Source organism: Heteronotia binoei, chromosome 21 (assembly GCF_032191835.1).
Source record: "Heteronotia binoei isolate CCM8104 ecotype False Entrance Well chromosome 21, APGP_CSIRO_Hbin_v1, whole genome shotgun sequence".
NCBI classification, from domain to species: domain Eukaryota; kingdom Metazoa; phylum Chordata; class Lepidosauria; order Squamata; family Gekkonidae; genus Heteronotia; species Heteronotia binoei.
In genome coordinates this window covers 38,296,371-38,314,009 of record NC_083243.1, presented here as the reverse complement: position 1 = coordinate 38,314,009, position 17,639 = coordinate 38,296,371, and the positions used below count along the sequence as shown (strand labels likewise).

At 42.6% G+C, this 17,639-nt stretch overlaps 1 protein-coding gene across 3 annotated transcripts in view; it reads left to right on the top strand.

Annotated features, from left to right (window-relative positions):
• Positions 1–17,409, top strand: part of SLC24A4 (solute carrier family 24 member 4) — a 175,935-nt gene extending 158,526 nt beyond the window's left edge. For all 3 annotated transcript variants that reach the window (XM_060262702.1, XM_060262701.1, XM_060262700.1), the window contains exons 11-17: positions 3,624–3,793; positions 6,936–7,074; positions 8,412–8,578; positions 11,220–11,334; positions 12,828–12,940; positions 13,500–13,565; positions 16,378–17,409. In XM_060262702.1, coding sequence (XP_060118685.1) covers positions 3,624–3,793; positions 6,936–7,074; positions 8,412–8,578; positions 11,220–11,334; positions 12,828–12,940; positions 13,500–13,565; positions 16,378–16,530 — 923 coding nt within the window. In that variant the 3' untranslated portion in view covers positions 16,531–17,409. The remainder of the gene's footprint in view (positions 1–3,623; positions 3,794–6,935; positions 7,075–8,411; positions 8,579–11,219; positions 11,335–12,827; positions 12,941–13,499; positions 13,566–16,377) is intronic.
• The last annotated feature ends 230 nt before the right edge of the window (positions 17,410–17,639 follow it).

Sequence of the window (17,639 nt, the reverse complement as noted above, 5' to 3'; positions counted from 1 at the left end):
TTTTAAAATGTCTGCATTAAAAATGCGTTTTTAAAATGTGTGCATTAAAACTTTGAATAGGAGGCAGAAAGAAGAAACTTCTTACTTTTTTTCTTTCTCAAACTCATGAAGTTTGTAAAACTGGACTTGGGGGGATAAAGTCAAGAAGGACTGTAATCTGGGACCTCCTGATCTGTCCTGGGGCAGACTACTTGTGGCTGGAGAGAGAAGCCTGAAATAGTTTGCTTGTCCTCCCAGGTTCCACCATAGCGCGAATTACTCAGGCAAGACAGTGTTGTTTCCTGTGACCTGGATTGGCTGAAAATGATTCTGCAGTTGCACCAGCCCTGGTTTTTGCGTCATGGGTACCAGATGATTTCTAGCATTGTTTGTAAAGCTCTCCAGATGCTTTCCAAATCAGTGCATTTCCCAGCTTGACTGCATGTTCACCACGTGAAGCTGTTTTATTTATTTATCCTTCAACTGGAGGTGGTGGGGGTTGTTTAGGACCTTCTGCATTCAAAGCAGGTGCTCCACCACTGTGCCGTATTCCATCCCCGAGCTTTCTGATTCTGATCCTGTTTATTGTACCTTCAGCACCCTCTGTTCCATGCTACCCACACCCCAGACAGATAACCCTCAAGGCTCAGAGAAACCAACTGAAGCAGCACAATGAAAGAAGGCAACTTGCTAAAAACAGTGTGTCAGTGAGCTGTACTTTGCAGCAAACCTGCAGTTAGATTTTATTGCCTCTAACCCAGGACCCTTTATGCAGTTGTTAAGATGCTATTTCTGCCTTCCTATATCTTCCCAGGCTCTTCGGTTCCCACTCCTCACTCTCATTAGGGCTCCCAGGGTATGTTCCACAGCAACTTCCTTTTGTTTTCACTGACATGCTGCACTTTAGAGTTTTCTCAGAAGTAATTTCACCAGAGAGAAGTTTAGCTCCCAATTTCTCCTGCTGAAGCTCCATGTTAAGGCCCTGTTAGTCATCATCATCATAATATTTAACGACATTTCGTATTTTAGAGCTTTTGCCAAAGTGGTTTCACACAGATAATTTCAGCAATGCCTTCAACAGCCTTCTAAGACTAGAGACTATTATTATTTCTTCTGTTTTGGCATACTTAAGGCCATTCAAGAGATTTTGTTGACTCAGCTGGTGCTTGAAACAGTTTCCCATTTATGTTTATGGCATCATGACCCAAATTTACTGGACTGTCACCAGTATTATATGTAATAAGCAGGCCTTGAATTCAGCAGGAGCTCACAAGAGCTTAGCTCCAGAATCTTTCTGATGGCCCTCCCTCCTCCTTCCCACCTACCTACCTTGTCCATTGAATATTAAGTGCAGCTGCGTAACAATCCCTGGATTAAGAGAGTGGGCAGCTGGCCAGCCACCAGGAGTTTTGCCACACCCCCAGCAGCCCTCACTAACCCCTGGAGAAGCCTGCACCACCCTTTCTCCGCTTTCTATGTGATTTTGAGTGGCAGGTGGCTTGCTGGCCTTTTGACTGGAGAGGGGGTAGCCAAGGAGAGCCCCAGGTGAGTGAGGCCTGCTTGGGCTGACTGGATCTCTAGCCAGCCCAAGCAGGCCTTGCTCGCCCTGGGCTCTCCTTGCATCAGGTTGCTTTTGGCTGGTAGGGGGCAGCATATGCTAATGAGCTCTGCTAATGAGCTCCACCACCTATTTTTCTACAAAATGACCCCTGGTAATAAGTATTGCCAAGCGGAGAACAGGCATTGTCTGGTGCAGACAATGTCCTCTGAAGATGGGGAGGGGAAAATCTAGCTAGTGAACTTGTGTGTTTTATTTTATTCCTTCAAGAGGAGCGGGAAATATTCAGAATACCTGTTGGCATTTTAGGGACTGGAGGACCTTCAGAGTTCAGTTGCAGCCAGAGATCTCCTGAAATCTATTCTCAAACATATATTAGGCTAATAGATCGTGATTGGTACCTGTGTTGGTCCATCTGTACTAGTACAAAAGAGTAAAAATTCAGTAGCACCTTAAATTCTAACAAAATCTATGGCAGGGTGCAAGCTTTCATTGCTCACTTCTTCAGATACTTCAGAAATAATAGGCTGCTTTTAAATAATTTTTTTTAGATGGCAGAAATTGATAATTCAATGTAGCAAGCTACACTGATAACACTGATCCTCAAAATATCCTAGAACACATGACATACAGCAAGTGTGTGGATCAATACAGTTCAAATGAGGGATGGCCATGTGTCTAGATGCGTCAGAATGGGATAGCAGAATCTTGACAATCTTATGGACTATGAGGGTGAAGGTGAGGGCTGAACTTTTGAATTTTCTATATGGTAAAAAACACTTGCAAGTAGAAAATGAGCACACCGGGAAGGAAGGTTCTAGTCTAGCCAACTCCCAGTTAGACTAACTTTCTATTAGCAAAGAAGAATTTTTTTAGAATACTAAAATCTATAGAACCTATAGTCTGAGGTTAGAACCTATAGTCTGAGGTTGGAGACTACCATCTCATTCTTGAACAAGGTTAGACCAGATAGATGATTGTGCAAAGCACAGCACAACCTTGCATTGCCTTTTTTTCCCCCTTCTGGTATTGCTTCCTGCATGTCCAGTTTAGCACTGAATTGTACAACTAGCAGAAACCGAAACCTGCCATTTGGACTCAGCCTTTGAAGATGTTGCTGTTGACAAAGCTGCTATCCATGATCCAGTCTGTAACGAAATACTGTTTTCAATCTCTTCCTATTCTGTTTCTTCTATCTGTTTAAATAACAGGCATGTTGTCATCAGGTGTGAGGGGGATCTCCTCTGATTAAGCTAAACATTTCCCCAGTTTTCAGACTATTTCAGACTGAAATGATGAACTAATTGGTGGTTTTTTTCTTCCACCCCACTAAACATTTCTGTTTCTCTTAATGTATGTAATCTGTTGTAAATATATACATATATATCCTGGCTAATAACTGAGGCAATAAAGAATGGTATTGTCCCTCATTCCCTCTATCTCCCACCACTCACCTCTCTTTTTCTCTGGGGTTAATATTTACTTTGTTGCAGTGTGTATTCTAACAACAAATGTCTCCTGTCTGCTAAGCCTTACTATATGCTACATAGATGGTAGCATTTGTTTTTTTTTAAAAAAAATACTTGCATGCATTTATTGTGTCTCCCTTTTATTAATTATTAGGGCTGCATGTTTTGTCTGTCTTGGTTTAATAACAGAATTTAGAACAGGAAAATACTCCCATTTATATAAGTTGTCACAAAAACTGTTTTTACTAAATTGTGCAGTATCTTGGAATTTAATAATAAATGCTGTGATAGCATTCTTCTGAAATTGTAGGGAAGTTTAAACGGGCCAGAATAATGAGAGAACTACACCCTTGTGAGTGCTTTTGTTAAATAGCTCTAATTGTTAAGGAGTTTCCTAGGATACGTTTTTGGCTCATTATTAGTATTAAGGAATAGACCTCCCTCCTCAATTTAGTTTGCATGCAATCCAGTTATAGATAGAAATCCGGAAAAGTTTCTTACAATGTAAGATTGCCCTTAAGCTAATGGGAGGAGCCATTCCAGGGTAAATATGGGCAAAGAGAGTCATAGAGGAAGAAGCATGCTTTGTACCTAACCATTGGCATTGTGGTCAATAGTAAAGGGAACGCAACCATATGGCCAAAACTCCGTGGTGATGGTCGATGAGATAATTTGTTCCAGTCCTCCGAAATTCCGTTTTCCTGAAGCTGGCTTGCGAGTAATGATAACAAATAAATTTGGACCAAGGACCAGGCTACGGATGGCGAGTCGGCTGATTATTAATGAGGTGAGCCTGCAAGAGAGAGAACTGAACAACTTATTCAGGATCTTTTTTTTATTTTTGCAGTGTTTCAATTGTGATTATTATTATGTACTGTTTGCACTGTGCCCACGAATCTGTCTGGTGCTTTACAGCACCATCAAGGGAAAAAAATCAAAACCAAACAGGCTGTTGCCTGAAGGAACTTGCAGGCCAGTGTTTAACATCAAGAACAGAAAAGATGAAGGATGGAAGAGATAAGGATAAAAAGAAGGAATACTTGGCCTTTTGTGGGGGGGAGGCTTAAGAAAACAGCCAAGAGTTCACGTGTTATCATAAGCATATTAGATCAGAATCTGATTCCCTGTATTTATCAGCCAAACAAATGTGCCAGCTCTATCATTTTTTTTGGATTATGCTTTGGGTGGGATGCTAATCTTACATGGCTTGACATGAAACCCTTGCAAACAGAACTGGAGTCATGTCAGAAGAGGCTGACGGGGTGTTCAGATGTCAAAATGGTCTTTCTTTTTTAGCATAGGCAGTTAGCCCTGTTTCCTATAGAGAATGTGGGGAGGGTTGTTTTGTTTTAGGCTTTTCATTCAGCACTAGGGTTGCCAACAGGCCTGGAGAAAAATATCCTGTTGCTTTAACAGAAGTTTAATAGGATGTTTGTCATTGATCTTCTGTGCAGTCTCACGTTGGATAGGTCTTTACAACTAAAGGCCTCCAGGGGGTGCTGCACACCAGAACCAGCAATTTGTTCCTGCCCAGGGACCACATGCTTCCGCACAGCAATGACCCCCACCGCCACCCTCAGTTCCTCTTTTGCCACCAAAGGTTTTGGAGTCTCCAGCTACAGTGAGAGGAGAAGAAATGTTGATTGAATCTGACAGATCCAGTGCAACATCAGATCCAATCCCAGATGAGAGGGTAGGTGAGGCACCTCTGGCGTCTCCTTGGAGGATCTCCAAATGTTTGGAGAACAGATGATTCTTATGGCTCTTGAGACAGAAGTCATTACCTTGGAGAACAAGCCCGAAGATAAGATACTGAGTCACCTCTATTCAGGATCTCCTAGGATTATTGCTTTCCCGATGTTGGAGGGCCTTGAGGACCTCACACAGGAACTGTGGCAAAACCCAGCATCTCTCCTGCCTACCTCCAGAAGCGCAAAACATTTTTATAAGATCAAGAAGAAGCAATTTAACTATTTATCTCCACCATTTTCCTTGATTGCAGAGAAGATGCAACTGAAGGGCCTACCACTCTGCTCCCACAGATAGGAAGGGGCCTACATAACCAACCAACTGCAGCCTTAGCACACAACCAGGTGCTTCATCATGATCTGAACCACCTCAGCCTTATGACTTGGAGTTTTCAGACGAAGACCTAATTTTTTTCCCAAAGAAGTTTAATGATGTTCTCTTTCAGTTACACCAGCCTAACACTAGGAAACCCAAATGTATAAGTGGAGGCAATTTCCCCTCTGGTGTAGTGAGGACATGTCACCAGGGGGTGCCCCATTGCAGGTTATACTTAATTATTTATTACACCTGAAAACTAAGGGCATGGCATTTTTGTCTTTGAAGGTTCACCTGGCTCTGGCTGCTATCTCTGGATATCACAGAGGAATTGAGGGAGAGTCAGTTTTTTCCGATCATTTGTTGAATGGGTTTCTTAATGGGTTAGGTAATGTTTGCATGCCCCAGGTTCCTTTGGTGGCCAGGTGGTCTCTATCTGTTGTGCTAACACAGTTAATGCTCAAGCCTTTTGAACCTTTTCCTAGCTGTTCTTTGGCAGAGCTTTCTATGGAGGTGTGTTTCTTAGTAGCTATTCCCTCAGCCAGGAGAGTGAGTTAACAGCTCTTCAGGTGGATCTCCCATTTTTGAAGTTCTTTCCTGAAAGTGTAATCCTTCTTGCTAGTCTTAGGTTTCTTCCTAAAGTAGTTTCTAGGTTACAGTTATCCCAAGGTATTGTTTTACCTTTATTTTTTCCTGCTTAGAGCTCTGAGAATAGAGCTCTGGAGAGCCAGTTTGGTGTAGTGGTTAAGTGTGCGGACTCTTATCTGGGAGAACCGGGTTTGATTCCCCGCTCCTCCACTTGCACCTGCTAGCATGGCCTTGGGTCAGCCATAGCTCAGCCAGAGGTTGTCCTTGAAAGGGCAGCTGCTGTGAGAGTCCTCTCCAGCCCCACCCACCTCACAGGGTGTCTGTTGTGGGGGAGGAAGGTAAAGGAGATTGTGAGCCGCTCTGAGACTCTTCGGAGTGGAGGGCGGGATAGAAATCCAATATCTTCTTCTTCATCTTCTTGAGAATGAGCACTTGTGGCATTCAATAGATGTTAGGAGGGTGCTATTATTTTATCTCAAGAGCACCCTGGAGTTTTGCAGGGATAGAGCCCTGTTTGTTTTAATGGACCTATGAGAGGTAGTAGAGCATCATGTCAGACCCTGTCCCAATGGATTGTCAGGGCCATTAGGAAATGTTATGATAGGGCCAGATTACAATGTTCGTTGAACATTCATGCCCATTCCAGTAGGCAGTGGCTTCTTCCACAGCTTTCCTGGATGGATTGTCTTTGTTGTAGAGCTACCACCTGGTCATTGGGAGACAAGGTCATTGTATGCACCATGCTTTGGATCTGCAGGCAAAACATGAGGTTGAAGTAGGCAAGGCAGTTCTTCATTTGCTGCTCAAGTGAGAAAAGCATGCCCCACCACTTGGTGGGTAGCTTGCTGGAATTCCCATGTGGGACTTCACAGAAGATCGATGATGAAAACAAAGTTGCACTTACTTGCAGCTGTTGCGCAGGTGTCTTCTGTGCAGGCACGCATACCCTCCCTCCTGCCCCACTGCATGCTCTGGCTTTGGCAGTGCTAGAGGTACTGAAGGTAGGGGAAGTGCTGCAGTGTGTGGTCCCTGGGTGGGAACAAGCTTTTTGCTCCAGCGTGCAGCACCCCCTGGAGGCTTTTAGCTGTAAAGACCTACCCAGTGACAGGCCTGCACAGTCCCCATGTGTGCCCACGCAGACGACACTTGGACAGCAGATACAGGTAAGTGCAACTTTGTTTTATTTACCAGGTGATGTTCTGCTATGAAAAGTTTTAGAAAGACTGGAAGTCTTTCCTAAAATTACCACAGTGCTTATTGGTTTACATGTCTTCTAGCGCCAGCGACTGATCCACTCCACCAATGGCAAAGTGCTCCAGAATGGAAAACATGAAAATATTGAAAATGGGGCCATACATGTTGATAACCAAGAAGAGGCAAATGAACATAACAATCTGTCTCCATTTTCACCACCAGGTAAACTTAGAAGGTTATTTTAGAGAATGAATCAGAGCAGCATCCTTCCTGAGTCTACCAGCTAGGCAAAGTAGATAGTAGAGTGAACTTCTGCTATCTGTTCTTCCCCAGAGGTCTTTCTTGAGGACAAATGCAGTATATTCTATCAGTATCACCCTCACTTCCAGAGCAAAGTTAGGGCTTCTCTCCCATTTGAAAGGGTACAAGCTAAGTGTAGATCTGAAATCCTAACACTATGTATGCGAGATCTTTCTAGTCTCAGCTCAATCAGGCCAAAAATGCTACGAAAGCATCTAAGGCCATGTGGGTTATTACCGGGTGTGCAGAGCTGTATCACTTTACGACATCTAAATATAGATAAAAGCATTTAGGTGCAAATTTTAAAAAGTCAAAAAGAAACTTCCGTGCTTTGTATTTGAACCCATTTAAGTTTCCTGAACCAAATATAAGCCCACATTTAGATGATACAAACACATCTTCAACTCAGTTGTATTCTGAGGTAGAATCCTATCTTGTGAGCTAGAAAGAAACCATATAATTGGTGAAAACATCCAACTGGAGTGTGGTACCAAGCTGCAGTTTATGAAAGACTCTGTGGTTTGTAATTCTACAAGAAAGAGGAGGAGAAAGAGAGATTGCTAGTTTAAAGACTTTGGTTTGTTCTCATTGCAAACAAACTGAGGCTTGCATATGATATTGGAATGCTGCTTAATTGCTAAGCAAAAGTTGGCATTCATTTAGAATTGTGACAGGACAGAGAGGTCATTTCAGTTACCCCAGATGGGCAATTTCTGGCACACAAAAATATATCCTTGTAGGAAAAGTCCCTCTCTTTCAAAGGGATTCTTTTGAAAGTGGAATTTTGCTTTAGTACTCTCGGTTAATTATTCCCTAGTGTGTCATGTCGCTGGAAAATATGGCACTTAGAAATAAGGAATTTTACTTTGAATCTGGCCCTTAACACTAGGAATGGTCAGCTTCAAGTGAACGTTTCTGTTGACTGGATATGTTAATTACTAAAAACAAATGGGTTGAGGAAGGAATATCTGTCTGTCAAAAAAGGGATGTTTTTTAGCAGTTGCCAAATGGGAGACAATCCAATCAGTGTTGTCAAAAGCTAAAACATAACCTGGAAAGTGGCTGGTTGGATTAATATTACTTTTGGACTTGGGTTTCAACCCCATCCTCCTCAGTCGCTCTCCTTTAAAATGTACAACCATAACCAACTTTGACTTCATTTTCTTCTAAGTTTTATCTCATTGTGCCTCAGTATAAATATGACTTTGCATAGTAAAACTCAATGGCAGAATTACTCCTTTCTCTTTCACTTTCTCCAGAAGGAAGAATTAACAAGGTCAAATGGGTTCTGACATGGCCATTGATAGTCCTCCTTTTCTTCACCATCCCAAACTGCAGCAAACCACGGTGGGAGAAATGCTTCATGCTGACCTTCATTTTATCTACTTTTTGGATTGCTTTGTTTTCTTATGTCATGGTGTGGTTGGTGAGTGAATTCATTTATGTATTTTTTAAAATATTTATATGCCACCTCCCCAATTTCGTTCAAGGCAGTTTCTAGTAAAAGAGACACAATATAAAATGAGCAGAATAATCTGCTTTAAAAGAGCATAAAACATAATAATCAAACTAGCAACATTAATCTATATTAAGGTCCAAAGATATTTGTCTTACTAAATGAAAAGTTCAGGGCTTTTTTTGTAGCAGGAACTCCTTTGCATATTAGGCCACACACCCCTGATGTAGCCAATCCTCCAAGAGTTTACAGGGCTTTTCGTACAGGCCTACTGTAAGCTCCAGGAGGATTGGCTATATCAGGGGTGTGTGGCCTAATATGCAAAGGAGTTCCTGCTAAAAAAAAAACCTGGAAAAGTTCATTGAGTTGCTGGGGGAAGGCAACAGTGAAAGTAGTGATTCTTTCTCATTTCCTGATTCTGGTCTTCAGGGAGACATCCAGTTGGCTGTGCAGGACATATGATGGCGTACCAGAGAAATATGTAAGAAATATGTAAGAAATACATACACTGATTGAGAAATATGTAAGAAATACATACACTTCTGGTTTGCATTTAAACACTGCCAAAAGAATATGAAAGGATTCTCACAGAAGGCCTCACTCAGCTGGGAATTAAAAGTGTGTTCTAGTTATCTATGTATGATTCAATTCCACTCTTCCTCCTGGGAGCTGAAGGCAGTGAATATGGATCTCCTTCCTGTATTATCCTATTAACAACCCCTGGGGTGCATTAGGTTGACAGAAAGTCACTGGCCCAAAATCACCCAGTGAACTTCAGAGAAGTGTGAGAGCTTGAACCTGGATTTTCTAGATCCTAGACTGACACACTAACCACTCCAAACATGATTCTGGCTGTACTGAATCTGTGATCTCTTGGCTGAGCCAGCATTCTGTTTTCAACAGAAGCCAAGAAGTACCTTGGGGGGGGGAGAGAGAACTAACACCTGTAACTTCCTTTTCTAAATGTTGTACCGTATATGCCTTAATGTTCAGAAGAGATTACCTCTTGGGTCACTGAACCTGGTGTGTAAGGAAATGGCAACAGGCGTTTCATGCCTGTTCTGAGCCACAGCCCCCTTTTCAGTATCTTTTAATTACCTTGTTTGTTTCTAAATTAGCTTCAGCTAAAACGCTGTCTTCTTAAAGTTTCCTTTGATGCATTTTATGCCAGTAACTCTCTAGATATACCAGCTTGAAATACACAGATTTTCCCAGCTATTAGAAAACAGAAGAGGGTGGGCAGGTGTGTACATGTGTGAAGGTGATCCACCTGATGTCTTAATGGACTTGCCCTGGCATTTCTGCTTTGGCTAGAGAAATGTGATTAAGGAAGAATTGGCTCTTTCTCACAATTCTGACCAGGAGAGAGATTCTTTCACCACTTGTTTTCCTAGATATTCTCTAGTACAGAGGTCCCCAATCCCCAGGCCACTGCCCTTGCCTCCTCTCCACTTCTTTCCTGGGCATGGGAAGGAAGTGGGGAGGAGGCAAGGGTGGCGGCACTTCTTCAGTGGATCACCTGCTGCTGCTGTCGCAGTTCCCCCCACTGATCGGCGGGGGGGAGGTGTCGGCCTTTAAAGAACTGGGGAAGGCAGTGTTTCACCGCCCCTTTCCCAGCCTTAAAATTGTAAAAACGGAGAGAGGAGGAGGCACTGCAAGGGGGGGGGGCAGTGAGGCTGCATGGCACTGCGGGGGTGGGGGTGGCCAGGCTGCACAGCCAGTTGCTAACAGGCCATGGGCCAGTATCAGTCCGCAGCCCGGGGATTGGGGACCTCTGTACTAGAGGATATCTAGGAATACAAGTGGTGAAAGAATCTCTCTTACCTGGTCAGGACACAAATAAGTGTTCTCTCAGGGTGCTAAAGGTGGCATGGTGCACACCTATTCTTTCCTTTGCACACAAATAAAATTTGCTTGACTAAAGGGAACAGTGATACAAAATATGAGAATATGCACACTATGGGCTATGAAGCTTTTGTTGTGCTCCCTTTATGCACCTTGGCAAGATTTGCACGTTGTGTATTTCACTGTTGTGATATCACCTTCTAGATTTTCTGGTGTGGATGTAATGGAACTATGATAGCACAGTATCCAGTGATGTGAGCAATCCAGCCCTTTTCTTAATTCCTGCTTTGTGCTCTCAGTTCTCTCTGGTCAGCAGAAGGAAAGTGTGTGAATTGAAGGAGAAATGTGTACATGGTCAGGAAAAGAATAGTGTGATGAAAGTGAGCCAGACATAGCCTTAGTACATGCTGGTGCCTCATACATTGTTTGGCATCTCACACAGGTACAATCCAGTGGGAAATTCCTATGCAATTTCTCTTAAATGAATAGGAAACAGGCAAGAACTTTGTACTGCACCACTCTCGTCTCTGCAATTACCATTGTTATCTGCAACTGCTTTTGGTTTCTCGCTTGCAGTGAGTCAGATTGAAACTGCAATTTAGTTTCTTTACTGAAATGTTGGTGTTTATGCTCTTGATTCGTGTTAACACCCACAAGCTGAAGAAGTTAAAAGTAAATCAAGAATCACAATTTGAAGCTTGAATACAGTAGCAAGAAGCGGCTCCTCTATTGTTTTCACCTTACTGTGTTTTCTGCTGTTGCATAGGTTACGATAATTGGATACACTCTGGGGATCCCCGATGTTATCATGGGTATTACCTTCCTCGCTGCAGGAACCAGCGTACCAGACTGCATGGCCAGTTTAATAGTAGCAAGACAAGGTATCATCTTCATTGCATTCAGGTTGATGTGGTGGTGGTCTTAACCATTAATATTTATTATGGGTGTGTACAACTTTTTTCCCAAACTAGTTGGGTCAAGGGCTAAAAAGCTGGCCTTTTGGCTTTGAATAAGAGATTTCCTCTCCCAAGAGGTGTCACAAACTGTTTGGAAAGTCATCTCCATTTCAGGAACAGTTTTCAATTTGAGGAGAGGGCTATTGTTCTTGAGAGGCAAGCCCAAAGATCCCCATTTGGGGTATGCTCAACTAGTGTGGTTAATTGGGTCCCAGGGTAGACTTACTCTTTCTTCCTCATGCAGTATTGAATCTCTCAACCTCTTGAGACATAATACGACTACATAAAAAAGAACTAGAGCATTTCCTACTTGAAAACCCTCTAAAATAAATGGGAATTATGATGGCATGCTACTGTAATTCCCAGGTCCCAGTGCATATCTTAGTGAATTACTTCAGCAAGATTCTTCCACTTGTCTAAAACATACAACCACATATTAGGCTACACACCCCTGATGTAGCCAATCCTCCAAGGGCTTACAGGGCTCTTTGTACAGGGCCTACTGTAAGCTTCAGGAGGATTGGCTACATCAGGGAGGTGTGACCTAATATGCAAAAGAGATCCTGCTACAAAAAAAAGCCCTGTATGTTTCCAAAACAGAGAGTTACTGAATCAGTGGCTTGACAGATAAAACTGTGGTGGTGGTGGTGGTGGAATGTGCCATCAAGTCACAGCTGACTTATGGTGACTCTATTGGGTTTTCAAGGCTAGAGATATTCCAAGATGGTTTACCACTGCCTTCCTCCACCTCACAACCTTGGTTATTCCTTGGAGGTGTCCCATCCAAATACTAGCCAGAACTGGCTCTGCTTAGCTTCTGAGATCTGACAAGATCAGGCTATCCTGGTCTATGCGGGTCAGGACAAATAAAGCAGTGCACAGAAATTTTAACCCTGCTTTATGGTCCCCTGATTTCTGAAGTGATGTTTGAGGAGCTTATTCTGCTAGTGGCAGATATTTTATGTGGTGTCAGACGCTGGACCATTTCATGCATAATAGAGGCAGGGTCAGTGATGCCTGGAGGCAGGGCCCACACATTGGTCCCGTACACAGATACATCTTTATTCATGACTTGATGTGTCTTTCTACATTCCGGAAGCTCCAGACACTGTTGATGCAAAGGTTCAGCATCAATAGATATATTCTAGTTTTTAAACTAATTCTGATGGTTTGGGTCTCCTGCTCTCCTTGGAAAACACTTAAGTGTGTCATTTTGAGAGGGTGCAAAGATTTCTTGCTAGGCATCTCTAGTCAGTTCACAAGCCTACAGTGCCTCGGATCACAACCGTTAAAGCCCATGTAAGGTGGTTGTCCTGACGTGCCCCTCATTTGTGCTTTATGTTTCTTGCTTGTTGTGAAGGCAAGCATTATATTAATGGCAAATGCTGGGTTTTATTTATGAAATCTTTATGTTTCAGGACTTGGTGATATGGCTGTGTCCAATACCATTGGCAGCAATGTGTTTGACATTCTGGTGGGCCTTGGAGTACCATGGGGCTTGCAGACTATGGTTGTCAATTACGGGACAGAAGTATGTATAGATATACTTAGAAATTTCTCTTTAGACCTCTCTGTTACAGTAGAAAGTCTGAATTTCCTGGGTGTTCAAATGCTTATGTGCACAGTCCGCACATGAATCCTCTCAAAATAAACTTGGGGGATTAGATCTTCTTGGGCCAGAGTATCTGCGGTCACCAGCAATATACCCTAGTCACTGTTACTGGGACAGTCCCCTAAAGCATGAGTTTAATTATCAAAGATTTCAGGTTTTCACGGCTGGTAACATCATTAGGGTTTGTAGAATCTTTCGGGATCAAGTGCCGTGTTCTACACGGCACTTGATCCCGAAAGATTCTACAAACCCTAATGAGTTTATTTGTTTCTAAATAATTTCCCCCCAAAACCTGGTATTTAAGCACATAAATGGTACTAAATAAGTTGTGAGTTTCCCATACACTTTACTTAGTTAGTGGAGAAGTGAATGTTAATTATTTGTAAGTGTAGAAATATTACATGGCAAATAGCAATGTGCTAGCTAATGCATCCTTGATTTGATTTAAAAGATAGTTTTTCATTTTGATTTTTCACAGGTTAAGATCAACAGCAAAGGACTAGTCTATTCTGTTGTGCTCCTCTTAGGATCAGTAGCTCTCACTGTAAGTGCATTTCTATTGTGTTAGCAGATATCTGCATCCAATCGAGTTAATCATGATGCTATTTCAAGGTGTGTTCCTCTGTTAGCAGTTCAGCTATTTTTAGGTGCTGATGCTTTGTTGAAATATGTGAAATATCTCAAGAAATGTCTTTCCTTGACATATTAGGCGGCTCTGAAACCAACAGTCAAACTTTCCATTATTAGAACATACAGGGCAGTTAATTTTAGCTGAATAGTTTTTGGGAGTGAACATCTCAGGTCTATATGTGCTTTACTATCACTGGAGGATGATCCTCATTTTTTTTCCCCCTCAAGGCTTCCTTTAATGTAATATTAACATTCTTTCCCACCAACTTTGTGGCCAGTCACACTCTCACAGTCCAATGTGCATCACAAAGTAGGGGACACAGATCTGCAGACAAGCATTACCGGAGGTGGAATTCTAGCAGGAGCTCCTTTGCATATTAGACCACACACCCCTGGTGTAGCCAATCCTCCAGGAGCTTACAGCTGACTTGTGGCAACACCTAGAGGGGTTTTCAAAGCAAGACATGTTCAGAGGTGGTTTGCCATTTACTGCCTTTGCATCATGACCCTGGTATTCCTTGAAGGTCTCCCATCCAGATAGTGACCAGTGTTGACCCTGCTTAGTTTCCAAGATGTGACAAGATCAGGCTAACCTGGCTTATCCAGGTCAGAATGGTTTGTTGTTTAGGATACACCCTGGTTTGCTTAGAATATTTAAATACCTTGCCTTTTTTCTGACACAGTCAGGATCCAAGGCAGGTGACAACAACCAATGCATTAGCATCTATTAAAAAGAACTATTAAAATCTATTAAAATAATTACAATATATCATTTAAATAGGTAATTAAAAAGAAATAGGTAAGACATATTCCGTTCATACTGTTTTAAGAGAGCCAGTTTTGCGTATTGATTAAGTGTGCAGACTCTTATCTGGGAGAACCAGGTTTGATTCCTCACTCCTCCACTTGCACCTGCTGGAATGGCCTTGGGTTAGCCATAGCTCTCGTAGGAGTTGTCCCTGAAAGAGCAGCTTCTGTGAGAGCTCCCTCATCCCCACCTACCTCACAGGGTGTCTGTTGTGGGGGAGGAAGATAAAGGAGATAGTGAGCTGTTCGGAGACTCTAAAATTTGGAGTGGAGGGCAGGATATAAATCCAACATCATCATTTTCTTCTTCTGCCTCATAGTCACACCAAAAAGTCCCCGAAGTCCTGATGGTAGGTGCCTGTCTCACCCCTTCTGGCAGGCTGTTTCATAGCAGCCAGGCAGCAACAGAAAAAGATCTGGGCATAACACTCTCTATCCTCTAAAGCAGAGGTTCCCAAACTTATTTGGCCTGATGCCCCCTTTTCAGAAAAAAAAACCCTTAGCTCCCCCCTGGAAATCTTCAGCTCCAACTAGTGCAATAGGAAGGTGCTGCCGTCCAGCCTCTTTCAACCCCAAAGCAGCAGATAGCAGTAAAATGGGGTGCTCTTTGGAGGCTTCCTTGGCAGATGCCTCAGCACAGGCAACGTTTGCCCTGCAAAGCAAGCTGTCCAGGGCTCTTGGCTTGCCTGCTGACTGGTGCAATCATGTCACATGGGAAGGGGGGAGTAAGGGAGCGTCCAGCATTACTTCCTGGCAGGGTGGCACCCTTGGCAGTTGCTTACCCCACCTACTCCCATGTGCTGGTCCTAAAGAAGACACTGATTAGAAATTCTGGACTTCTCCCAGAAACGTGATGTTTTGACACCTCCCTCTTCTCTTCTCTTCTCTTCTCTTCTCTTCTCTTCTCTTCTCTTCTCTTCTCTTCTCTTCTCTTCTCTTCTCTTCTCTTCTCTTCTCTTCTCTCTTTATGCTTCCACTGCCCTCTTATTTTTATTCACCGCCCTCCAATTGCACCCAAAGCTACTACCATCCCCCAGTGCCCCCCAGGGGGCAATATCGCCCACTTTGGGAAACACTGCTCTAGAGCAAGGGGGCTGTTAGAAGACCTTGTTGCGTGGACTTTTTTTTCTGGAAAAAGAGGTGCCAGAACTCTGAAAAGGGATATGGAGAAACACACGGGTACCCCTCATGAATTTGTAAACATTCCTTGAGAATTTTGTTTCCATTAAGAGGTTCCAGAACTCCATTCTGTTGCATTCCTCCAGGGGAAAAAAAACCCTGGTTTTGAGGAATGCAATAACTGCAAAGCTTCATCTTTCAAGTATGTGGCAGCAGGTGAGCTTTAGAGGTGAGCACTAGCACCTTAAATTGGACCCATTGATCTAGACAGACATTGGCTTTAGGACCAGTGTAACAGGCACAATGGCCAGAGCCTGATAAGAAATGGCCTGTTGCATTTTGCACCAGCTAAAGTTTCGCAGTTGTTTTCGAGGGCAACCATGAAACTAGGGATGCCATATTTTAGAGAGGCCACTGTAACTCACTTGCTTTGCATGCAAAAGGTCCCAGGCACAAACGCTGACATCTCTGCTAAAAGATTTCAGTAGAAGGTGTTGGGAAAGGCAGAATAATCAGTATTGGGCTAGTTGAGTCAGTTGCCTGATCTGGTGTAAGGCAATTTGATAAACTGCAGCGGAGTTTATCTAATGCTTCACTTCACATTCTCACAAGCTTGTCAGTCCATCATCAATTCACACCCCTCCACATTTTTCCAAATTTTGGTCTGCTACCAGGGGATGGTGGGAGTGGCCCATATGACAGAACTATACCACAGAAGCTTGTTTCCTGATGCAGTTATTAAAATTAGAAGTCTTCTTTTAGCTTATATGCTAATTGATTCATATCTTCTGTTCTTACAGGTGGCTGGGATCCACTTAAATAAATGGAAACTTGACAAGAAACTGGGCTTCTGTGTCCTCTTTCTTTACGCCATCTTCCTATGTTTCTCGATAATGATTGAGTTTAATGTTTTCACTTTTGTGAACATTCCAATGTGCCGAGAAGATGACTGAAACATAGCACTGGTTGGATGTCATCTGGATCCATTTGCGCTACAAATGACAGGAGCCATTTGCATATCTGCCTGCTTCTTATCCAAAATCTGAGTGTCTTTCCTGCTCCATCACCTTGCAAGCACATTTCCTCAGCTGGCAAGGAAAACCAACAGTTCTTCAGACGACACACAAGCTCAAGGCAACCAAAGCTTTTTCTTCATCTTCCTTTTGAGATATTATTGCTCTGTCGTGCAGCTCTTTGGATCTCTTGCAGAACTTGTAAAAGTGCAGTTTCAGCGATATCTCCGGCTGTGGTTTTCAAGTCTCTCTTTTTTAAGGCAGACAATCATTCATCAGCATCAGGTTTAATATGAAGACTGGAAGGAGAAAAAAGCATCCTCTGCTTTTTGACATTTACCTTTCCAAATACTAGGAAAAGCAAGTGGGCGCAGCTTTTTTTTTTTTTCTTGTCTCATTTAAAGCATCTTAGCCATGAGCTACAAGGAACTTTGACATGCACTACTGAGGACTTTCCTTTCCCCCTTTCAAGTGCTCTGTTTATAGACAACTTCCAGTGACACTGAGGGCTCTTTGGTGGTGCTTGATAGTACTTTGTTAACTCTTTTTTATTTAAAGAAAAGAAAATATGAATGACACAAGTACAATTGCACCAAGAACAAGGAAGATGGATAACACAGCACTTCAGATGATGTACACTATCATGTACATTATGGAACCTGAAATATTGTAAACTGGATATCCATACTTGAAGAAAAAAAACATTGTTTTACCACTGATGAGGAACAATCGCAAATATCGAGCATGATTATATATGAAATATTAAGCTTGCAAGTCAAAACTTGTGCCAGCACCCATAAAGCATACTTTATAATTTTAGAGGAAAACTGAAAGACTGAAATCCTGAGTACTCAGTAACTAAGTGTGAGTTATCATCTGAAACAAATGTGAGTCTTCAATCCAGTCACCTTCCGGGTCTTAGTAGATACACTATGAATTTGGGGAAACTTTAATTTTCATAACTGATATATCTACTTCAAAAAAATGCTGCACAATCCCAAATTGGTTATTGTTTCCAGCTTGAGGGCCAGTCTAGAAAGAGAATGTGC